The 26,932-nt window shown below is 35.6% G+C and overlaps 1 protein-coding gene across 1 annotated transcript in view; it reads right to left on the minus strand.

Annotated features, from left to right (window-relative positions):
- The window catches only part of LOC107755880 (semaphorin-3C-like), a 57,616-nt gene extending 45,304 nt beyond the window's left edge, over positions 1–12,312 (minus strand). Inside the window, exons 1-2 of the mRNA XM_016572840.1 lie at positions 11,869–12,312; positions 5,445–5,608 (exon numbers count right to left, since the gene is read on the minus strand). Coding sequence (XP_016428326.1) covers positions 5,445–5,577 — 133 coding nt within the window. The 5' untranslated portion in view covers positions 5,578–5,608; positions 11,869–12,312. The remainder of the gene's footprint in view (positions 1–5,444; positions 5,609–11,868) is intronic.
- Between the last annotated feature and the right edge of the window lie 14,620 nt (positions 12,313–26,932).

Raw genomic sequence — 26,932 nt, forward strand, 5'->3', positions numbered from 1 at the left:
CGTGGTGTAGTCATGAGGTGCTAGTTCAAATTTAAAAAATGCTTCTACAAAAAAAAGTTTCATCTGCAGATATGGTCTTGTTTAGGGATCTGTGCCTTTGTGCATACGGACATCTGACTGCTGAGTAGTGATTGTGTTTTTCAGCAATAGTGTGCACCCTTAATTTACAGAGAAAAGAAGGTCAGGGACAAATCTGTAGATGGAAAAATTTCCATACAAGTTCTTTGTGCAATTTTCTTTTTTTCTGCTTTGCACTTTTTGTTAGAAAATGTTTATTTACTATTTATTCAGGTTTAATTTCCATGATCTAAATATTCTTAAAAATTAAAAGATTGTTGTCATTTGGAAGTGTGTAGGCCTTCTTGCATTATTATGCTGTTACATTATAATTCAGTGGCATAAAATGGTCTTTAAAATGACAATAGTATCGCTTATCGAAATTATTTCTGGGGCAATATATCGCACAACAAAAAGTTGTTATCGTGTCAGGCCTATGTCCTCTTTGCTCCGCGATGTATTTTTTACTGCTTGAGAACATGGTGTGTGTTGTAAGAGCACCATGGCTTGTCGGGCATAACAACAAGGGGGGTGGGACTTTGCAAAGGGTCAATTGTGTCGTGTAAATGTACACTTAGTGTGAGATATCACATGTATCAGGGCAGGAACATCATCATTATGGTCAAACCAAAGTTTTAGTCTTTTGAATCGATTGTTCAGCATCACACTTCTGGGCTTCAGCCACAACTCAGAAGTGATTTATGTCTAAGACGTTAACTTATAGCCAATGAATGTGATGTTGGCTGAGGTCAACATTGTTTAATCCTCAAAGTGATACAGCCATGACTGGGTTTGAGCAAATGTTAGTCTTGATTTTCTGCTGTAAAAGGACTATAATTAAGATAAAAATCAGACTTTCATAGATGAGGCTTTTTTTAAAGTTCCCGCGTGTATTTTCATAAATGTATGAAGGCTTAACGGTCTCAAATTATGGCATCAGTGCTAGTATATGGCACACATGTGCACTTAAATGCTGTGTTGTGGCCTGCTGGAGGATAAAAGTGTTTTAATACTGCATAATTGCATATGACCAAAACAATCCGAGGACAAAAATGTGTGGTGCGTGTTTTTGTGGAAAGAGTAAATTTGTGCATGCACGCAAACTGGCATGAATTTGTCATGGATGACTTCCCATCCCGACATGGAAACACCCGGCTATGCCGTGCAAAACAGCTGCCTTCTCCATCCTCTATTTTTTAAAAGCATGGATTATATTATGAAATGCATTACTTGCCTCAGTTGATACGCTGTTAAATATCGGTTTATAAATAACAAAGAACAGAACTGTCAGCTGATATAAACAGAGTTTGACATAGCTAGTAAAACAACGTGAAGGTCAGACTACTCGTGTTGGGAGTCACGTGAAAAAGCTGCGTTAAAGGGCAAATGTTGATGCTGAAAACATTTGCGTTTGTCTCATTATTGGAAAGAATACCTTATGACGGATTCCTAAAATGCCATACTTTTCTGAAAGTTAACTGAAAACCACAACAAACCACCCATGGACAGATCAACATGGGTATCAAATAAAGCATGCATGATCTTCTTTATTTGCTAAGGGTGTTGCCTTGTGTTACCTGGCTCAAGTTCACACATGTGGTTTAAACCAAATTTTGGATTGGGTGGATTCAGGTCAGAACTGATAAACAGACATTATCCTTACGAAGGGGCTGAGCCAAGTTAACACCCAACTGTTTGCGATTGTGTCCTAATTGAAGTGAATGCATTATTAATCAGGCTGACTTCATGAAATTGGCAAATGTCTGGTTGTTTCCTCCCAAACAGAACTCCCCCCAATTTATTTATTTGCTTATTTTATTTTAAAATGACTGGGACATGTTTGTTGGATAATTTCCTGATTACTCAGAGGAGAATTATTATCATGCGTTATCCCTTATTTATTGCTGTATATTGCAGATGTTTATTATTATTCATCGGACGTGGTTCAGCTTCATCATGGTTTATTATTGAGTTCCTTTTGCCGGGCAATTGCATTGGATGAACAGATTATTAGGTAATGATAGGAAGAATTTCAGAGACAGCAGCTCCCCTCACAACACGACACAAGCACTCTACGTCTTGCCTTATGCAAAGACACCCTCAGACTCGAGTTTCAAAAGAGCTCACGCCAGACTGACCGGCAAACAGTTAAACATTCTGACGCCGACTTTATCACCCAGGTTTATTTTTCACAAGGTGTTAGTTTGGTTCAAATCACATGGAGTAACTGACCCTTTGCTATGTTCTGCTGCCATTGGTTACTGTTGTTGGCAAAGACGAGCTTTACAGAACATCCCATACAAATGAAATGGGGATTTGCACACAGTTTTCAGTAGAATGTGCTTATGAATTGACATCAGAAAGCATTTTTATCTTTAGCTTTTCTTAATTTGTTCAATTATTCTGCTATTCATTAAGGAATAACTTCAACTGGAATATTGAGTTTTTTCTTTTTCCATTCTTCTTTTGTTTTTCTTCCTCCTTCCTTCTCTAGTCATGGAAGCTGAGAGACACCCAAAGCTCCCAGCTCTCTGCATAAAGATGCTTTCAGATGTGACTTTACTGGAGCTCCTCAAACACCCCAGAACATCTGGAGCATTCCTAGTCCAATCCAGCTGACATATTCAGACCCTGCTCGCTATAATACTCACGTTTTTTAACCTGTACATCTGTCCTCTTCTAAAACTCTCAGAAAGATGAAAATGATCCAGATGGTCTAAGGGACTAAAGGGATGTCTAAATCATGTAGATGACAAACCAGGACCTCGTAAATCGTTTCTGTTGATACATTCCCAGGCTATACATTACACTGTTCATTTACTGTGAAACACTCTACAAAATACAAACGCATCTGATTTTTCGATGCTCGGGATGTCTTTGGCATTTACGCTATATCACCTAGCGAAATCTTTTCTCAAACGAAAATCATTTGCAGAGGTCTCGGGTCTGAATGACTTCACCAGAGACAATCTCAACCTCACAAAGACATTACACAAATCCACACCTGCTGTGAAGACACATAGTCTAAGATGAAGCTAACTTGATTAGTTCTAACTAATCTGGCTTTAATTTGTTTGCCGAATACTGACTGCCAGCTGTTTAGGATGTTCTTATTAATGTCAAACAGAGCATGTTACGTGGCGTTCTTCAGAAAGATGCAAAACCATTCCAGAATGCTTTGAGTCTGAGCGGAGTTTTCCATGGCACGATCTGCTCTGACACTATTACCAAAGCTTCCTGCTGCTTCTTTTCAGCACATAAGACATAGACGGATGACTACACGAGGGAATGTGCTGGAAAGACAAGGAGAAAGAATAGAATGACAAATTAGGCCAAAAACATGGATCGAAAGGAATAAGAAAGCTGGAAAGTTTGTAAAAAACTTGTAAAAAAGTGCGTAATTGTAAGAACAAGAAACAAATGTCCATCACTGATAAATCCAGACAATGTCAAACAGTGAGGAACAAAGCATAAATTGGACTCTTATATTTGAGTCAGTGACAAAATGCTCAATATTTAGTCCATATCTATTTAATTAAAATAAATAAATAACACTTAAAAATGCAGTTTACACCAACAACTTGAATGGTGTAAAATGTTTTTTGGTTTGTAAATGAAAAGTAACTTTGGTACATTGTTGTTTAGTCAAAAATGCCCAGGTTGTATAATTATAATTACTACATGTGAAAAATATATGAAAGAAAACAATCTTTTTTTGAAAATAGAACTGTGGACATAATCTTTTACATTATATATTTTTTATTTTAAAATATTCAGGTCACATGGGTTATCTTTATTTTTAACCTTTTACCTTTTGAAAAAGAAAAAAAATAATCGTGTATTCAAAAAGGAATTGTAATACTTAATAGTTACACTACATGAACTTTTTGTAGAAAATTTGTTCAGAAATGTATGAAACCAACAAAGATGAAAGTTTTAAGAACTTTGTTTCAAAGGGATAGTTCACCCAAAAATGAAAATTCTGTCATTAATTACTCACCCATCGTGGTACTCTCATGAACGCGTACGCGTCAAAGACTGACATGGTGGAGAAAAAATGTTTTTTGTTTTTTTTTGCGCACAAAAAGTATTCTCGTTGCTTTCTAAAATTAATGTTGAACCACTGATGTCACATGGACTATTTTAATGATGTCCTTACTACCTTTCTGGGTCTTGAACATGTCAGTTGCATTGCTGTCTATGCAGAGTCAGAAAGCTCTTGGATTTCATCAAAAATATCTTCATTTGTGTTCCGAAGATGAACAAAGGTCTTACAAGTTTAGAACGACATGAGGGTGAGTAATTAATGACAGAATTTTCATTTTTGGGTGAACTATCCCTTTAAGTTGGATATTTAAAAGATTACTTACTATTTGGCCGTTTTACACCAACAAAATAGTCACATCTGTTCAGATCAGAAAGTCATCTTAAAGTAAATGTTTTCCCAGAAAGCAGAGCAACTGGTATCCTACACCTGACCATCTAGATGCCGTATGCACTGACACACCGCCTATTCCCTTACTCAACTATATTAAATGTTTGCTGCAGCAGATAAGAGGAAAGATCTGACATCCGATATGAGACCAGCTCAGCCATTTCCATTAGAATGATCAAAGTCATGGAAACATTATTCTTGAGTTAGCACCCAGAGATAATGTTTCAAGCACATAATCTAAGCTTTATGTCATACTGTGGATATATTAACAACAACAAAAACATGTATTAAATGTCACTGTGATATTTAGCACTTCAGATTAAAGCAAGTTTATCACTGCAGACCATTAAACTGACTGCAATAGTGACACGTTGAAATTAAACCGCAATTAAACCTGCTAAATCGGTATTGTGCAAGTCTGGTGATCAGGAAAAATATTTTCAACAATTTATCTGAAAAATGTAATTCAACTAGTAGTCTAATGTCATATTTTTAATAACAGTCCAGTGTGTACCCAAAAAGTATTCACTATTTCCTTGATCTGACTTTAGTTTAATCAGATTAAAGGGTTTGACTGTGTCCCAAATTATAAGTAACTTTGCCATTTATGAACTAATCCAAAAATACAATTCTTTCAGAAAATGTCCACATTGTTCAACAAAGTGATGTTAATGAATGTGAAGATTTCTCTGCTAATCAATGAACAAAAGACCAATAAAAAGCATATCTTTATGTTAGTAAAAGCTTCAGCCAATCTTTAGTATTTTAGCAATTTTGAACACATTGTCAAAGCCAAAGTTGCACATTCAGAGCTCATGACTGTGGCACAGGGATATAATGAAGGACAAATAGACCCCTCAGTCTGGTTTAGAGCACTCTGATGACCTTACTTGAAGAGGACCCCATCTAAAAGGAAATGTGCTGATTGGAGTCTGACATGAATCATTCTTACCTTGAAATGACAGGAAGACACGTGGCTGTGGTGGAAAAAGACCATGGATGCAGGTGACACAGAGGACGAGGGGAAGTAACAACTGCATGCTCGTCCCAAGCAACCAAACCCAGAGCGCTCCTGATCTCCCCATGACTGCTGAGGAGACACCCAGACCAGCCCACCTGCAAAGATAAGGTGAAGGAACGGTTAAGGACAAAAGAGTTGTACTGGGGAGACTTCAACTTTTAAAGTACATGGAGAGCATATAATATATGCACTTTGAGGGTGGAGGTGGATTACATAAAGGAATAAGACACTTAAAAATTCCATTAATAACAAGTATGTATGCCTTATTTATCAGTTAAATTATTTAAATGTAAATATATTTTAATGTTAGATACCTCTTGAGAAGCAAAGATACGTAAGATATTAAGATACGTTTTCAAAGAATGTATTTTAGTACAAGACTTTGTCTTTTACTTTAAGTACAAGTTAAAACAAGGGAAAAATTCTGTGCGTGGCGTAAGACAAAATAAAAGTATATTGAAGATACAATTTATGAAAACTATGAAGTCTTGTTTTAAGAATTATTTTTACGATAAAAGAGTTTTAAGATATTTTTACTTGGATGATATACTGTATATAGCATTTACAATAATTCTCTTATATCTTAATACGTCTATGGGGCAAGCCATTACACCTGGATAAATGTTCAAATTCACACTGTTTCAAATATACAATCATGCACGTTAACAGACGATATAAGACTATTACGCCTATGCTCAGTTATACTATTTTTTTCCTCATTTTTAACTCCTGTCATGATCATGTAAAGAGACAAGTGGCAAATCACAAGAATTACGTTGGTAAGCTCATTTGACTTGTAAAGTAGCTGTAAAAAAGGTCACTTTGTAAAACCTCAAATAATGCACATTTTGTATGAAAAAATTAACATAACCGCTTAAATGCAAGCTTCATTTAGCTTCAATTTCTTGCCCCATAGACTTCCATTATAAGTGCATTACAGCACATGCATTTTTACAAACTAAGAAACAGTGTGGTAATTGACATCATGCTGCAGATTTTGATAAAGCTCAACTTTTATCGAACCCACAACATTCCTTTTAAAAGTTCAACATTTTTTGAATGTGAGACATTAGCCACTTTCTGTGTGAAAAAATGGCTTTGATATAGTGCTAAATCAACAGTGTATCAAAACCAGCCAGTTAAAATACATATTTCAACGCTTGTATCATAACAGTCGTGCCTTGCTATCCATGAAAGCATTTTCCTTAAAGGCCTACTGTGAGTCTTAGTGCTGAGAAAGTGTCATGTAGTTAATGCATTTAGTCATGATATCAGCCAGTGCTGTATAAACAATGGTTCCTGTCCAGCCAGAGTCGATATTTTACCTTTACAGTGTAAAAGGAATGTCAGTGTAGGGGTAGCTCAAAGAAATGGATGCTTTTATTTCTAACAAAATAATGAATGGAAACTTCCCTGTGTTTCTTTCCTCTCTATTTTGCTATGGGACAACAAAAGTTCAATAATACATGGGGAGAAGTTTGATTTCCTGTGGAAGAACTCTTGCTTTATGCTCCAGGCAGAACAGACAGCCTTCTCTGACCAGGACACTCTTGGAAAATAAGAATACATGCGGTTCATAATTTTGTATTAATGATATGTTTGTGTTGTAGCAGAGAGAGTGCAGAAGGACAAAGAACAGGGTAAGAATAGCACAGTCTCAATGCTCATGTCTTATACATGAATCATGTGAAAGATTGATAGGAACTTTGTACTAGACATCTACAGTGCATGTCTGACTCACTAAGGTATGAACACACTGCACAGGGTGTGTTCACAGTGAACAGCAATGCAGGAAAACACCACTTAAGGTGCCGTTTGCACAGTTCAAATGCACTTCGTTTTGTATGTAATCATCTGCTATATGGATGATCTTTGACGTGCTTCATTGGTTTTTCAGCACCTTACGCCATGAGCACCACATTTTTACGAAGCCGTGTCATATCAAGTCTTTTTTCTTTTTATGTAAAGAGAAAGTTCACCAAAAGATGAAAATTCTGTCATTTACTCACCCTCGTCACAATAAATTTTAGTGATTTGTGTGATTTTAGTTATTTGATGGTAACTTTATAGTACTGAAGTACCGCCACACTAATGCAAGAACATATTATGTACAACAGGACCGCATGAGTTTGTATGCTTGTGTAGAATATATTTATAAGTGAGAGTGTGTTTGCCTGAGTGTTTGTGATGAGGAGAATAAATAAGTCTCAATGGTGTTTTTTTATTAGTTATGAGTGCATATTTACAAGGGTGCGCATGTGTATACATGTGCGTGTGTTTGTTTGAGCATATGATAAACTGCAGCGAGCTGAAATGTCTTTGGCAGCATGTATTGGAGAGAAGCTCTTAAGCTGGGTGGAGGCTACCGCTCTCTGGACAGTAATGGCTTTCTACTGCTGGTCAGAGCCTGCCAGACATATATACAGATGCGAAAGTCATCATGGGCCATCATAGATCCATCACTCAGCCAAAACTAAGCATGAGCTGATGTTCAAGCTTCTATGATCACAACGCTTAAACGAGACATAATCCCTCATTAATTATGTGTCTAATGACCATGCTTCTGATTCTGATTGGTCAGTCGCAGCATTCAGTGATCAAATATTTTTTTTCTATAATGACAGCTAAACAGTACATTTCTCCAGGGCTACTTTTATATCTCTTGCATCACTCCGTGGTCTCTCTATTATTTTTACTTCCAACACAAATTAGAATAGCTACATACCGTAATCTTACGACTTGAAACGGTTAACTACCGATTGGCCTTGGATCACTTTAGTATTATGTTTATGGTGGGCATTAAACATTTGATAGATGTAGAATTCATCTTTCTAGTTCATCTTTCTAGAAACTGTTGAGTCTCCAGTTAAAGCAAGAAAATAAAAAATCACATACTTAATTGAGAATTAGTTTACTGAGAAATTAACTTTATTGCATATAATAATAATAATATCATAAAAAATATATTATTAATAATAAAAAATAATATTAAAAATATATAGAACATAACTACTGTAATATGTTGTAATGGAGTATTATTTATTGTTAATCATTTCAGTTATAGGTAAGATTTTGGACCGGTCATTGCTTGTTACATTGCAGCTGGTTAGTACTAACTAACTAAGGCCTTGTCCACACGAACGCGGTTATTTTTAAAACCGCAGCTTTTTCTACGCGGTTAGGCCGTTTGTCCACACGCAAACGCAGCGCCAGTTCACTGAAACCGAACATTTTTGAAAACGCCTGCCAGGGTGAAGATTTTCAAAAACTCCGGTTGCAGCGTTATTGTGTAGACAGCGAAACCTGAGTTTTTGGCTTGTGACGTCGACGCCTGCGCTGTTATCTCCACCTACTGGAAACTTTTTCAGGCTTCTGATTGGCCAACATGGCTTTACGGTTGAGATTATATCGCCACCTGCTGGTTTGGCATGCTCTTGACAGTGCTTCATAGCATGCGTTTGCGTTTTCATGTGGACGAAGATTTTTTTTTAAACGGAAGAAGGAAAAACTCTGTTTATAAAAATACCCGCGTACGTGTGGACATGGCCTAACTAACTAACTAAAATTTTATTTAATATAAATAAAAAATTGTTTTGCTTTATTGCATCATGGCTGGTTAGCACAAGTAGTCCTATTAAACTTTATGTTAGCACCTCTCACATTTCTGGAGGAAATGTAAAGTCTATGACATTTGGCTGAATTGTTTAAAACTATTTCACTGACATTTCCCCATTCCTAATGAATTCTGTCATGAGGTGATTTCTGACTGGCTTTTAACCACAACACGATCCAAGCTCGATCACAGTGTCATCTGAGAAACTCAAACGTCTATCAAAGCTGTCATAATGTGCGTTCATACCGCTTCAGCTCGGAGCACAGCAGCCTGGAAACGTATTACGAGCGGTTTATCTTCAAGCTTATCGTCTTGTGTTTATCATGGCTATCTGCGTAATGAGTTTTCCATCTTTCTCCTTATGAAAGTGTCAGTCAAAACCAATTATTGCTCACGAGGAATATAACAGCCACCTTCAACTAAGAACTGGCTCATCTAAAATAGGTTAAACGGATGGAAGGAAATTAAGTGCCTTTTGTGATGTTCTAAAACAATGCTATGGAAATTCCATTATACAGTATGAATGTTGTTTTGTAGCTCTACTTGCCTGTGCAAAACTGCCATGAAGGTGTTCTTGGTGGTCGCCAGAGCATTGCTATGTGTTTGCTAGTCTCTGTGATATTCAAGTCTTTGTATATGTTTCGGGTTTCTCCTTTAAAATAAGTCCGTGAGATTTTGTTTGTCAATTTTATTAGGGCTGCAAAACGATTCGTGGCGATTAATCGATTCAAAATAAAAGTTTATGTATACATACTATATGTGTGTGTACTGTGTATATTTATTATGTATATATAAATACACTAGTGCTGTCAAGCGATTAATCGCATCCAAAATAAAAGTTTTTGTTTACATAATATATGTGTGTATACTGTGTACATTTATTATGTATATATCAATACACACACTTACAGTATGTATTTCAAAAATATTTACATGTAGATATTTATATTCATATAATTTATATTATAAATATATTTAAAATATAAACATAACATATTTTTCTTAAATATATACATGCATGTGTGTGTGTTTATATATGCATAATAAATATACACAGTACACACACATATATTATGTAAACAAAAACTTTTATTTTGGATGCGATTAATCGCGATTAATCGTGTGACCGCACTAAAATACACACACATATATGAATATATTTAAAAAAAATATTTGTATGTAAACACTTGTATATAATTCATATTATATACAAATATAAATATTTTACATATAAATCTATCATATTTTTCCTTAATATATACATGTATGTATGTGTATTTATATATACATAATAAATATACACAGTACACACACATATAGTATGTAAACATAAACTTTTATTTTGAATCGATTAATCACGACTAATCGTTTTGCAGCCCTAAATTTTATCATCCGTCAGATGAAATTTGTCGCTTACTTGCAACTCAGTGAATTTTTGCTAGCGAAATCCAGTCATTTCAATAGGAATCCATGAGTTCTGAGTGAGGCAGAAAGATTTCCCAGTGCAGATTTTGCAATGGGTTCAAGTTGGTCACACAAAATTACTGCGTTGACCAACAGAAAGCTGTTTGGTTTGAAAGTGACTTCTGTGTGAGCTGTGCTTCATACATTGCTACGCTATTGACAATAGACAATGGACCTTTTTCACTCATGAATATGAATGTGATCACACCTTTTGCAATAAAAGCAAACTTTCACAACAAATTGCCAAATCATGTCTGTATCACAAACTGAGAAGTACTGGAGAAGTAATGTGCCAAAGTTTAATGTTAGAGATTCAAATCTTTAAAAAAAAAAAATTGAAAACATCATATTTTAGTTGTAATTTGATATTTTTAGTACATTTTATAAGTGCTGCCCTTTTTTTAAAGAGAGCTGCCCGTCACTATACCACACCCTGTCGTTCACAGACTCGTACTCGCACAATACCAGGCATGCACTCACTACCACAATGTGACAGCAGTAAAAGTCCCCAGTCAATACTGCATTTTGTATTAGACCAAATCCCAGATACTATCTTTAGGGCACACTTATATAATAATAACATCACTGTCTTAAGTCTCAAACTCCCTAGACTCATTCACACTCACTGCTGTCCTGTCTGTGAGACACACAGCACACATTCCCCAATGTCTCTACCTATAAAATGAAACGCTCAGGATGCACAAAATACATACCAGTGATCAAATCGAGACAACTAGACAATAGCTCTTTTTCACAATATCTAATAAAGAAAATTACAAATGGAACATTAGGTAAGAAATCCGATTTTGTTCCAAAACACATCTATGAAATTTGGTTGAAAGCAACAAATCACTTTTTTAAACAAGCGATACACATTTAAATTTAGCATTTCACTAAAATCAAGCAAAAGCAATTAATAAAAAATGTTAATGGGGTAAGAAAAAAATACTAAGTAAATTTACATGTAAAAATGACTGAAATTAAGCTATTTTAGCTTCTGAGAAACATTTTTGGGACATCATCAGGTCTTAAAAGAATTCCTTGTTGGTTTTTTTTTTTTTGAGTAAAAAACAAAGCTCAGAAATATGAGTGTCTATTTCTAAAATAAACATCTTTTTTTTATATAGACTCTTCTCTCAGTGGCTGAAGCATGAGGTCTTATGATTTCCTGTCTCTGGTGGGCGTCTGCACCTGTTAGCCTGAGCCTGGAGTCCCCCCTCCCTTAAATCTGTCCCGTTCGGTCCACACAGGAGCCCATCTGCCCCTAACGGGACTCACCTTCTGAGGCTTCCCAGCCGTGCTGTCCTCACTGAGCAGGGAGTGGGTGAGTGCTGTAGTCTCAGACGTAGTGTTGCGTGGACTTCCCCAGCGAGAGTGAAGCGAGGTGTTATTCCAACCGGCTGACTGCGGGACAGGGAAGGAGAGAGGTTGAGAAGATTGAGAGAGAGAAGGGTGGACTGGTTTCCTATTACACTCCTCTCCTCTTGAGCCCCCCTCCTCTTTTCTTTCCCCTCCTCTCCTCCCTCTCTCTCTCTCTCTCTCTCTTTCTACAAGTCACGGAACAGATATTCCAGACCTCTGAGTCTGACTCTGCTTGCACAGTGAGCAGCAGCAGCAGTCCAGGAGACGGGGCCAGAGCTCCAGAGTCACATTCTGCTTACTGAGGCCCCTTTAGATCTTTCAGCGAATTTGCTTCATTTACATAAAATGACAACACAGCTCAGCAGGTGAAATAAAAAAATAATAATAATTTTTATATATTTTAACAGTTTATTTGCATTGAAGAAACAAAAGAAAAAAATTGAAATCTTTTGTAATAATGAAAAAAGAATAATACATTTTTTTTTTATTTAGTTTTAATCCTGTTGTATATTTCCTGTATAGCACTTTGGTTTCAACATCTGTTGTTTTTAGATGTGCTTTATAAATCACCAAACTAAACAACTGAATTTGTCCTTCCTGAGAAATTACATTATTTTCTATATATTGCCAGTAACAGCAAAAATGCTGCAAGAGCTAAAAATTGTTCCTTTTGAAATTAAGCACACTTTAGTTTAATAGATGAAATTAAGTAAATGAAATTAGTTAATATAAATGAAACATAATATAAATGAAATTAGTTAATAAATTACAAATAAATATAAACTGCCAATGAGCTAAAAACAGATTTACTATCTATAAAGTATAAGACATTTTTTAAGCCATTTTAACTTTTGAGAAGCATTTTTGTCACATTATCAGGTAATACAATAATTTCTCATAATATCTTTAAAAAATATATAAAATAGAATAAAATAAGTATTTAACATTTAAGACCATTTAACTAAAAGTGCCAATTCATTTCTGTTACCTGTTAACTGACAATATACAGATAAAATAGATTAATTTAATTCCCAATGACATCAAAAAAAGTTATTTTTCTCTCCTGTTTAAAATTGATCAAGAAGTTCAAAATAATTTAAAAGCAATCATAAAATGAACCCCAACAGGGTGATCAGGATCAGGAAGCCTAATATTTTGCAATCCTATCTGGATACACAATTATATGGTTAGTAGCTTTTTATTATTTGCATTTAACATCCCTGCTATGTGCGGCTATCAGAACAACCCTGCGGACAATTTGAGGCACAGCCCCCTTGTTCAGAACAACCGGATTAAACTATCATCCTGCCATTAATATAAAGCACCATTAGTCAACAGTAAAATGTCTCCATACACACATCCACATCCCAGATTAACTGTCCAAGATTCCAGTTGCAAAGGGCGTGCAGGGAGCTGGACATGCTGCAGCCAATTTTGCAAACCACATTGTGCAGACTTCAGCAAGGAAAGTCAGAATTGCCCTCACTACCGCAATTCCACTGCCAAGTTATTAATTACAGATGGTGAAAGCTGGATCTGTATCATGTGAATGATAGCCAAATGTTAAATGAGATTACAACGAGCCCATATACAGTACTCTAAATTAAATGCATGACAGCGACAGTGGCCCCAAAAAGAATTTGGCCACTTAAGTCTCTTAAAATTGTGCCTTGTTTTGCTTCCAAATGCCACTTGGTTTCAAATTGTGTGTCTAATGCAGTGACCTTTATGCATTTTTGGATGACTTAAGTTTCAAGTACTTGTACAATCAAACTTTAGCAGATAAAAAAGCAAATATGGTACCAGTCAAAACAAACAAAAGGATGGCCAATTGATTAGAGAAGACAATTTGCTCACCAATGTTGTGGCATGACCTATAAAGATATCTTGTATTCCTTTGACCATAAATGCCCTCAGTTGTCCCTTGGGGACCCATTAAAAAAAAAATCTTTAGATCAACTCAAAAATTAAATTATTTGTCTTTTTTCTTAAAAATTAAAATAATAATAATAATAATCAGTTATAAAACCAGTTTGTTTTTTATAACCTTCCCCCCTAGAAATTAAAATAAAATAAGATAAATATATAAATAAATAAGGCTATTGCACAGATATAATATGCAACGAAACAAAGAAAAAATAAGGGGGGGAATCTGAAAGTAAATATATTAAATTCATATTTTAAGCAGTTTACTAACATTATTTATTATTGTTTTAATATATTTACTGTCAAAAACTATTTTTCTTCCTTTTTTTTTGTTCCATATTTCATATATACAATAGCGTAATTTATTTATTTTATTAGGGAAAAGGATAAATTGCAGTAAGCAAACTGCTATTGTAAAATATCTGCATTGTTCAGCTGTTGTGAGGTCACTGATGTGTGAAAGGGTTTCCTGTGGTGGTGAGTTGTAATTAGAGGTTACTATATTCCTGTGTTGTAATTACAGTCTCAAGTTAAATACTCTCAACAGATCTCAGGTTGCTGCCACTTTATAGCTTCAATTTTAATACGTAAGCAGTCTGCCTGGCTTGCAGTGCCTCGACAATAAGACTAGCCGAAACGGTTTGTGTGGAAGTGTATGGGTGTGTATTAGTGTGTGTGTTGGGACAGCGGGAAATAATTAGCTCTTTTTTGACTCTTGAAGTGATTTACAGCTTTCCAGTGAAATGGTCAGAGTGAAGCGTTGTTCGTTGGGCTGTAAAACCACACACACACACATACACACACAAACACACGCTGTATTACTTACTTGAGGAAAGAAACAACAGCACAAATCAGAAACCGTAAATTACAATGTCTTCAGGCCTAAATCAACAAAAACATAAATGTGACTTGCTGAAATGTTTAATATTAAATACTTGACTTGTAATTCTAAAGACTTTGGTGTGATAACTCAATCTGCTTTGGGAAGCATTACTCACAGATATCTGTGATGTTAGAAACTTTTGTTTAAAATGGTTGGGTTGGCTGCCAAAACACCACTTTGCCTGAAGGAAACGTTTCTGGAATATTAAGATGATTATTTTAATGAAAGGAAAATAATACAGAGTAAATGGAGATCAAATCTGAGTCACACAGCAGAGAAGTGCTGCATTTGCTTTTGTCCACTTGTACTAATGTGTGTGTGCTTCTTTAGGTCTTTACAGATGTTTAGCATTTGTCACACTGATGTTAAGTGGCTCATACATAATCTGGGGTCAGAGGTGGCTTAAACTCTGCATTAGTAATGGTCATCACAAACAGACACACATGCTAATGTAAAGACACACAGACCACTCCATTTACTAAAACTTTACTTGTGAGACATTTAAAGATCAGAATATGGAAGATTAGACTCGAACCTGTACTCTGACGAGACCGGCACTGCTCTGACAAGTTTGCACATATATTTAAGCCAGTTTAAGTTCTATTGATTTCCTCAGATTTTTTTAGTTCAACTTCTCTCCCTAGTGAAAAATAAATATACTAAATTGTATTTGAAATACATTTATTTCATGCCAAGTATACTACTTATGTACATAATAAAAATACACTGCAGTTAGTATACTAAACTTAAAGTCTGTCAAATTGGAACAACTAATTTTGTACTTAATGTACTTTAATAGTGCAGAAGTAGTGCTAAAGTCCAACTAAAGATATACTGAAGTGTATTTGATTGAGCTAGAGTGGAACTATTGCAAGTATACTTCAGCTACACTTTAAATATCTTATATTTAAAGACTGATATTATTCAAAGACCATACAGTCCTCATCAATAATGACATTAAAACACATTTTAGGCTTAATATTAAGAAATGTGCATTGTGCACTAGGAGTACTCCAAATAAAGTTTTATTATAATTTTTATTTTCAGTAAGTCCCGAGCGACATGTCAGTAAATATGTTAATAGATTTTAAAGATTTTGAATAGATTTGAAAGTCTCTTCTTATGTTTAAGGAGCATTATTGTATAGCCACAAGACTTAAACATTTTATGAGAATAGTGTGATTAAAATTGCTTACTGACATTGCCCTCGCAAAGTTATTTCCAATTTGACTGTAGAATTGCTGAAGTTTGACTAGGGATATGCCGGTATCAAATTTTCATGTTGCGATTAATTGCTAATGCTTTTATCACGGTATGCGGTATTATCACAATATTGAAATTTAGTTTTTTTTTAAAGTGCTTTCATAATACAGTATAACAGGTTTAATAACATTTTTCTTATAACAAAAATAACTGAACATTTAAATGCAATAAAGCAATACAGAAAAATGTATAAAGTCAAAAGTTTTACACAGATTAAAGTGCAAAAGAACTATAAAGACCAATAGGTATCACTTTACAATAAGACCTCATTAGTTAACCTTAGTTAATGCATTAACATTCACAATGAGCAATAGCATTTGCTACTGAAGTTATTAATCTTTGTTTAAAAAAACACAAGTCTTAGTTCATGTTAGCTCATTAAATAACACAGTTGCAACTTTAGACAAAATTCGGAATAATTTGTAATATATAATTATTCACGGTATTTAGAAGTGCCCACGATAACAATACCGTGCATATTCATTACCGTGATATATCGCATTACCGAATACCGGCACAAGTCTAAGTTGGACTATGTGAAAAGTCAAAACTGTTCACATAGAGATGCATTTCCCAAACTGGGGTTCGTAAATCCCTGAGGGGTTGTGAGGGAACTGCATGGGGTTTGTGATTTGATGGAAAAACTAATTATAAAAATGCAAAATAAAAGCCAATGAATCACTCACTAAAAATGAAGTGTTTTATTTGTTTACCTGCATAGCATGTGACCATTTACCGACATTGTAGAACCGTGACCATGTGAATGTGTTGTGAAGTTATACAATTTTAGCTTTAAATCTCCAAAAATTCAAATAATAACAATCAAAAAGAAATTCTTACTGTTAAAAAAAGCATGACATATCTCATTTGACCTGCATGTCACCATTAACCAACATCAGAGAACTGTGAATGTTTGAATATGTTTACTTTATTGAAATATTAACTTAAAGGGGTCATATGATGCTATTTTAAAGATAATTATTTCGCATCATATGACCCCTTTAAAATTGCACTTCAAGTAAATATTTTAAGCCAAAGGCTGACAAAAAAATTGTGAATCTCTGACAAAAAATCCACTGGTGAAAATTACATTGGTAGTGCATAAAGTTCATCCATCTACAACTGTGGTTCCACCACTAAAAAGATGATTTAAACAACTTTGCTGCTCAAATAAGACATTTTGTGGATACATTTATGTAGGTGAATTAACTAAAATACAAGCTTTACATTTCGACTTTCATTGGACTTTGGTTAAGCCAAAATAATTTTTAATTGTATAATAACAATCCAGCATTGAATAGCCCTTAAATATATCACAGGTTAATCTGCACTTTATTACACTTATAATCAAAGCTATAGCTGAAACGCATCAAATATTGCTTTTTCACCCAGCATGCTCCAGGGAAATTCACCAGCTTCACCTCCAGTCACCCAGCACGGCCCTTTGTAGCTCTCCTCACGGCAAGTTCTTCAGTTCTAATGAGGTTCTTTGATGAGCAAGTCACTTCTAAGCGCCAGATCCGCTGATTGATAGCCTTGCATGTTAGCCGATGACTCTGAATAGAAACGCATTGTTCCCTGAAAGGCCAGGGGACCTAGCTTTAGCATATCTAGCGTAGCTGCGGCCGGGTCTGGAACCTGGGAAGCAAAGCTTGGATAAACAAAGGAGAAAAGGTGAATAATGAGAGTGCTAATAAGTAGCAGGACAGAGTATAAAGTGTTAAGCTACTGAAAGATTTTGTCAATGGGCTTAAAATTTGGATCACTGTCAAAGAAATGACAGAACTGGACTTTGGTTGGCCACCAACTAGACAACGGTGGTATTCACGGCTGTGAGGGACGGTAGACATGCTTCAAGCACTGAGAGGTCCTGTTCTCTGGAAGTCATGCTAAATCAAGTTGCTAATACACTGGAGGACACACAGACCTGAAGGTTTAGCTGCAAAGAGTAGGGCTGAACGATTTTGGAAAATAATCTAATTGCGATTTTTTTTACCAATATTGCGATTGCGATTTAATATGCAATTTTTTAAAAAGCTCTTTATGAGCTATAAATCATTGTATAGTATGACCAACACACTATTAGATAGATTAAACATAAATATTCTTTTCTGTAGGCCAGGCCTATATGTTACGATGAAATTAGGTGATGCATGAATTGATATGAATGACATTTTTATTTAACAACTACAATCACAGTAGTATATTGAAAGAGCTTGAGTGAGATTTGTTTCTTGAAGAATGAAACTAGATGTTCAGGCTCGGTTGTTGATTTCAGGCTTGTGTGTTGTTTGATGGAAAATGACTTGACTTTCAGGAGAGAGACTGTGAGAGTACTTCTATATCTAAGTGATATCGACAGAACATGATTTTGGGATTGAACCAAAGGGACGGGGGAAGTTTGTAAGTGAGCGATGAGGAGGAAAACGGACAAAGTCAGCTTTATACCAGAGCTGCGTGATCTTGGTCTAACAAGATTAGCTCATCCTGACTCACTCAGCAACCATTTCTCTCTGAGTGCATGTCGTTGTCAAAATCGGTCTGTTTCTTTCCCATACGGTACCTCAAAATAGACAAGTGGCGCAAGTGGTGAGAGCATCAGAATGTGGAGAAATCCTAACTTTATGCAAATGAGAAATGAAAAACATGTTACTATATTTAATAGAGATTTCAAATTCAGTTTCCTGTGGCTGGGTTATCAAAAGTGTAACTGGCACAGTGCATATATAATCACGTTCCATTGCATTACATTTAAAATATAGTACCTTAACGTAACTTAAAGCGCAGTTGGGAGTGAGAATGTGTTGCAAATCTAAATGTACTATTGAAAAACACACTGCTTAAAATAATAATCAATACTTTACATGTGCTTTAGTATGCTAGTCAACACATCAAAACAAGTTTGCTTTAAAGCATGACAAAAGATTATTAAAACAATGATTTAAAAACTTTTAATTTGACATTACACAAAGCACATTTAAAAAAAAAGTGTACTCTACTCTTATTTGGTGTTTTATTAATTATTACACTATGAGAAATTTCAACATTAAAATAAGTAATTTGTTATTTCAGCTAAAGTAAGTGTTTTCTGAAGCACAAAACCATGTAACTGTTTTACTAATACAGGCATTTTACTACTAAAAAACTTAAGGCAGCTTGTTGTGAGGTTTTGACAGCAGAGCACATCTAAAATTGACCAAATCTGTCAAATATGTACATTGGCTGACCCGTTACATCTTATTTTCTCTGTACGCAGTAATCCAGTCTTATTGTAGCCAAACTGAAGCGTTGTGAAGTGCTGTGAATCCATCTTGGATTGTTTTACCAGTAGAAGACAAAACCCATCAATTTCCATAAAATATATGTATGATAGTCATACACTATATTTAATAACTTCATTCTCCTAGTGCGCAGTGGGAGCGTTTATTTGAGCAAAAAATATGGATACATTTTGGCCCCTACAGCTGATTTTAATACTGACATATTTCATAAAGCTGACAGCCAAAGACTCGCTCTCATGATTAAATAATCACTGGATTTTAAATCAATTCAGACTTACATTAAAGTTAATATCCCTTGCATTTTGGTACTTTACCCTAATAAAGAATACGTTCATGGAAAGGTCCCCTGGACAGATCACATTTCCTGCACTTTAAAGAGCGCCGCTATTTTGATTCATGGCTTGATTTGGGCTGCAAGACAGCGTGGGTGTAAGTCTCAGAGAAGTTTTGTGAATGCCTTTTGTTCTTTGGCATGAACTCAATTTACATCTAAACATCTACATATTGTAGTATTTCTAGGGCTGTCACTTTAATGTGTTAATGTACTGCACTCAAAGGTGTTTTTTTTTTGTTTTTTTGTTTTTTTTTGTTTTGGAGCAGCAGTCTGAAAATGTTTGTATTCCACCAGATATCACTGAATTAGTTTCCCAGATGTATATCACACTTGAATCTGTTTCAATCCTATAAGCTCTATGAACAGCAATCAAAAATACAAAGTGAAATGTTTAGCATTTGATAGAACTGCTCAGAGCCAATGAGCAAGAGAGACAAAAGTGAGACAGATGCTGAAGACCTACATAGCACAACGCAACATACTTGACAACGTGAACATGTAGGGGACAATAGTCTCCCTTCATTTTTTTATAGTCATTGGCACTTTTCCTCTTCCTCTCGCTCACCAGCTCTAAAGAAGCCCCATTCACAGCAGACACATCTGTGGGACATCACAAGATATAATTATCTACTAAAAGAGTTATGCAAATTAGGAACACGAAGATCCTCTGGAGTGAGTGGCAGAGAAGAAAGAGCGTCTCTCTCTCTTCCTGTCAACAAATTAACGAGTTTTGAATCTTTATTGTACATGGATCATTATGCAATTCATATAAAAATAGATATTTCATGTATACAGATTCACAGTTGCATTCTGTCACTAAAAGAAGAGTTCACCCACGATTTAAAATTTTGTCATCATTTACTCACCCTCAGCCATATCGTTCCAAACCCGAATGATTGGTTCATCATATAAGTTGTACATACAACTGCACTATATTCCAAGTCTACTGAATTCATACAATATTTTTTTATATATATTTTTTTTTAATTTGAAAGCCCCTAGTCACTATTTGACCATTTGCATTATATGGAAAATAGCTGCATGCGCATTCATCATAACATCTTCTTTTATGTCCCTCAGAAGTAAAAAAGTCATACAGATTTTAAACGACATGAGGGTGAGTAAATGATTATACAGAGAATGGTGAACTTGACAACCAATTTTCATTTGTCCCTAGCTTACACTCACTGTATCTGAACCGATGCTTGAGGATGAGGATGATTTGGTGGTATATAACTTTACAAAGCACAGCACCATGTACTAATCAATGTGAAATACTGCAGAACATGCTCTTTGCCCTGGTGCCTCCAGAACGCCTGTAAACAATCACCTTCTTCATGGTCTGTCTGCTCTTTGAGTATCTCTTGGACCAGATCCAACAACCTCACCTGAAAGGAAATCAGACTGGACAGAAAAAAGAGGGGTCAGTCCATCGACACGGTATTGTTTGACTCGCTGGTAGACAGGTGGAACCTACAGCAAGTGAAAACAGATGAACATACCATGCAAACACCTTAGAAAGAATGTGTGTATGTGGACACACAAGGTGGAGACAGAGAAAGTGAACATTTTTAGACCGTAAAAACAAAAAACTACACTGTTGAGGGATACCCTCAAACTCAGGTTTTCACCAACTTGCTTGACATTTCTTGAAGGGGTCACGGCTTAGTCTCTATACATTCTGATGACTGTCACAGACCTCCTTCAATGTAGATAGCTCTGAAACAAACGTGATAAATTAGACCTGTTAGGAACATGGTGCACCAGGTTCAACATTCCCTTCAAGGATTCATCCATCAAAATTACTCCCATTATTCCATTCAGTTGGACAGGCCTACTGTGGTTTTGCCAAGCAGGACATGTTCTTGGATTCACATTGTTTTGGGTCCTGGAACAACATTCCTGTCAAACAGTCAGATTTGAATGTTGAGGCTTCAGCTACTTTCTTGGGTCAATGACATATAATACCATCCATGATAAATTACATGAAAAATGTAATGTAATCTCTTTAGTACACTGTGGTGGCTTAATTTTTTACAAGTACAGTGTTTTAATTGAATTGCCATTGCAGGATTATAGTATCTTGAAAAGCTCAAAAGGACACACCAGAGGTATTTTAATTTGCTCGTGTCAATGGAAAACCTATTGAATGCAATTGTGGCCACCTTTTTAAATGAGAGTGGCTCAATACTCAGTTCCTCCATCTATGCAGCTGGTGTCAATAGATCTTGTAGTCTTTCTCTTTTAGAAAATCACATCAGAGTTGACTGCTGTGAATGGTCATGATTCTCCTATTGAGCCTTTGGAAAGGGCATAGGTCTCAACTGGAGTGGCAGTCTCAAGGGTGACCTTCTCGACCTCAAGGGAAATAAGGTAATGAAGAATACTTATCTGGTCAACTGAGTAGCCTACTCTTGTTCACAGTAACAAATAGATTTAAATGGGTGATGTCAGAACAGACATGGAATGAAACTAATCAAGCGATATTTGAAATGCAACCAATTGTGCCCATTCCAAAAAACTTCAAACTGCTTGTGTTAAATTAATAGTTCGCTTTTATTGACTCACGTTCCTACCGTTCCAAACTGAATGGCTTTATTTTGTCTGAGAACCAAAATAATGAATATATTGAAGAACTTCATGCAGATACAATTCATACAATAAAAATTGGTAGCAACCATAGCTGTAAAGCTCCAAATCATCACTCCAAAAAATGTTGTAGTTCTGACTCTAGAACTGCTATGATCAGTGAATTGAACTTCGAACATCTAATTTCAACTTTGAATCTTTCAGTCCAGTTTAAGCAAACAAAGCCTTTATAGTGAACCAGGTGATTTGTTTCCCATTTCTTGGAAATATAGCTATATAGTACTGCCACAAAAGGGTTTAAACAATATTTTTTGAGTGCTTTTTTTGGGATGTTGGCTCCGTATGAATATATATTCGAAAGTCTGAAATCAACTGTGCATGAATCAGCAGATTGTACAAGAAAATCAATTAAGACATAGAAACTACCACATGGTCTCCAAAGCTGACTGAAAGTCAAAATCGTGTTTCAAAACACAGTTGAGATTCTATTTAACCAAGAATTCAGAACATGTGAAAGGCTTTTGACATTCATAGTAAATTCAGAGATGTAGGCTAACTAAGGGTCAAGCCGTCTCATGACTCTTGAGTCAGTTTCCATTAGCATCCATTCATCATGGGCGGGAGCGCCGACCCAGTTTGCCCTAGTGACTACCTGCCTTCTGACAGATGTTCCAGAAGCCCATTCCTGCGTGACGAATGTTGGCCTTTCTGTTGAGGTCAAAGGACAAAGCATATCAGTTACCTCTCCAGCCATTGAATGCAGATGCATGATGTGACATTATTCAATCCTTGGGACCTTGTGTGGCTCTGAGGGAGGGAGAACCGTCCCTTGTGGAATAAGTGATATACCTCAGAACCCACATTCTGTATTCATGCAGCCACCCTGTTTGACCTTAATGAAACTTCCTACACCCAAACTATCCCCCAGATAGCTACTAAAACCTGTCCCAGCGTCCCCTTGACACCTACCAAGCTCACTCACCTGTGGTTAAGAATCCAGTGCAGGATGTCGGCTGCTTCTGGTTCTCCTGAGGGACGACCAGGTCAAGACAGCATTGTACTCTGGCCTGAAGTTCACCTTGTCCAGCTGTGTATTCATTTCATTTGGAAATGCACAGACAAGACGTACAGATGAAAAGCAGATATTGTTAGATATCATATGGAATGCTTGATTCTGATCAAGCAATGTGATCATAGTGATCTGATTCAATGTAAATTTTAACATTCTATGGACAAATGTTTTTGAATAATGAAACTAAACTGTATAACTGACCGTTGTTCCAAACAAAGGATCTCTCACAAAATAGATACATTTTACCATAATTTTAAAAGTATTTCATTTATTTATTTCATTTTTCTTTCATTCATTCTGAATAAAATAACTAGCATTATGTATGTTGTGATTTTAATGTGCTATAGATCCAACGCTATCTCATGACCAATACGTACATATTTTACGAGGTGGCAAATTCGTACAACTTCACTCGTACAAATTCATATGATTTTTTTTTTTAAATCGTACGTAATTTAAGAGGTGGCTAATTCGTAGGAATTTGTGTGAATGAGCACCCCTAACCCCGCCCCTAAACCTACCCGTCACTGGGGTATAGACAAATCGTACAAAATCGTATGAGTGAGGTCGTACAAATTAACCACCTTGTAAGATATGTACAGATTGGTCATGATATAGTGTTGGATCTATAGCACATTAAAATCATCACAACATTCATAATGTTGGTTATTTTATTCAGAATAAATGAATGAATGAACGTTTTACGAGGTGGCTAATTCGTATGACCTAATATTATGAGTGAAGTCGTAAGAATTAGCCACCTCGTAAAATATGTATGAATTGCCTTGAGACTGGGTTGATAGATCATGACATTAGATCCATTTTTGTGTCACTACTCAAATGTAAAAGCACTTAGATGGTAAACCACAATCATGGTTAATTTGACAACCATCACCTTAGATCAAATTCAAAAATATTGAGTTATATATTTAATACTGTGAAAAGATCAAAAAAGTATTAAGACATATATCCCTTAAAGCAGGGATCCTCAAATCTGGCCCACGAGATCCACTTTCCTGCAGAGTTTAGCTGTAACCCTAATCAAACACACCTGAGCATGCTAATCAATGTCTTCAGGATCATTAGAAAATCACAGGTAGGTGAGTTTGATCAGGGTTGGAGCTAAACTCTGCAGCGCATTGGCCCTCCAGGGCAAGATTTGAGGAACCCTGCCTTAAAGGGATAGTTCACCCAAAAAATTAAAATGTTGTCACGATTTATTCAGCCTCATTTCGTTCCAAACCTGTACGAGTTTCTTTCTTATGCTGGACATAAAAGAAGATATTTTGAAGAATGCTGGTAATCAAACAGTTGATGGTCCCCATTGACTTAGTATTTCTTTCTCTACTGTGGAAGTCGATGGGGACCAACAACTGTTTGGTTCTTCAAAATTCTTCAGAGTATCTTCTTTTGTGCTCAACATGTTCATGAACTGTTCCTTTAATGCAAAGTAATCGAATGCATACAAGTATTCTCAGACCTGGCAAAACCGTTTTATAACGTTTTCTACTATACTGAATAAACAGTAGCATGTTATTTCAGATTGTTATGCTTTTCGTGGAAAGCATGAAATTGTATTATTTCAGATTGTCATGCAGGGCTCTATGATGCTAATTTTACAAGTAGCTGCTGAGCAGAGCAAATTCTGCCTCTGGACAATGTTGCCAGATGCTCTGCTTACAAATATTTTAGACTTATTTTCCACTCTCTGAGTCATTATGGTTTCAGTTTCCTCTATCATTATTCAATAAACACTCCCTGAAGAAAATCGGACTATAAGAAGTCAGCGCTTCAGGAAGTGACCCCACTGAAAGCGCTCTAACGTTTAACTAATCATATGATAGCCTCATCTGAAAATTGAATTGTATTACAGCTATAAATTTCCTCCACCCTAGACCCGCTAAGATTGCACAATCAATAACAATGCACTCAAATTGTGACTGTTTTTACAAGGAAGAATAGGGCGGCATGCATTATTCCTTTGCATACTGGGTAAATTAACGTGGGACAACGCCACATTTCTCCGATTAGTCTGGTTGGCTGGAATGAAAGAGTATTAACTAAACATTCGGCGAGCTGTTATGAATCCGCCCTGTCCAAACATCCTGCTGTTTTATATGCTTCCTGGGGCCAGAGGTCATTGCAGACAGGCATGACCAATCATCATGTAAATCTGGATCTGAGCGGGGCCTGTCATCCACACAGTGCAATTCAATTACGTTTAATTTACTGAAGAAGGATGCATGTTGACTTCAGTTGATGAATTGAATTTTTATGGACAAGGTTAACAACACACTTTCCAGATTTAAAAAAAAAAAGCTGCAAAATACATTCCAGCACCAGTATAAGTTTGTCTTTGTTTAAATAAATAAGTATATATTATAAATGAATCTTGATTGAATATGTACACAATTGCAAAATTTAGCATATACTGTGTCCTAACAATCAAAGATAAATATGCATTATTAGGAGTACAATTAGTCATTTTAACAAACCCCTAACCCTAAATATTAAACACTGGAGAATAGCTCACACATTAATCATTCTGTAAAGTTTGTGATATAGACATGAATGATGATACCTCAAATTATATATATTTATTGAAGAGATTCATGCTGTAACATTTCTAATCAATCAGACTTGTAAATTTTTCTGAACAACAATAAAATGAGCAAAAACAAAATCTCCTAGACTTACATTAAAAGAGAAGCCTGATATGTGAAATAATAGTTCATACTCCTTGAGTAAAAAACACTAAAATTTTATTGAGACCCAAACTAAACAAAAATATGGAATTTGCTGATATTTATATTGCCGAAACGTAAGATGAAATTCTGATACCTTATGTCATTCAATGAAATCTTAGTATAGCGGACTACTTACATAAAATGTGTGTAAATATCAGTTGTCACTCTATCTTAAATTAATGTCTAAGATTATATCTAAATAAGATGACAGAAGGCATGCATTTTGATGTTGATAATTTAGAGACCTTAGAAAATTGTTTATCAAATATGATAGAGTAGGCTTCATAAAGGTTTAATATGTCTGCACACTTTCCATACTTAATGCATGCCAAGAGTGAGTTCATATTTTTGAAATACATGGGGGGAGAAACATTTTACAGCTTGTATTTTGAATTTCACAGTTATTTCATGCACAAGATGCTTAACATGAACCATTCCACTATGTATCACAGCTCAGGACAGTTCAAAAACAATTAATACAGAGCCTGAATGGATTCCAGGAAAGGAAATGTATTATTGAATTTTTTATGCATATTTTATGCATCCAAAATAATGTATACGTATAGATACAAGTAGTAGTAATTTCCCATTCCTGCTGATAGTCCTCTATAATCACATAATCTGGAATGCCGTGAACACAGATAAGTGAACTGATACTGATTTTTGGGACGGAAACCGATTTGCATGTTCAGAACCTGGCTAATAAAGACTGATTGCATGGTGAAAATTGTGTACTTTGAATGCAAGTAAATATCATTTGTAATTCCCGATATTCACTCAAGTACCACCTTTTAAGAGTTCCAGGTAAGACCTGGTTAGATAAGACTGCAGCCAGCAGATGGACTGGATCATGTATCCATTTACATGAGGCTTTGGTTCTTTACT

The sequence above is a fragment of the Sinocyclocheilus rhinocerous genome, unplaced genomic scaffold (assembly GCF_001515625.1).
Source record: "Sinocyclocheilus rhinocerous isolate Xijiao unplaced genomic scaffold, SAMN03320098_v1.1 scaffold412, whole genome shotgun sequence".
NCBI lineage: Eukaryota > Metazoa > Chordata > Actinopteri > Cypriniformes > Cyprinidae > Sinocyclocheilus > Sinocyclocheilus rhinocerous.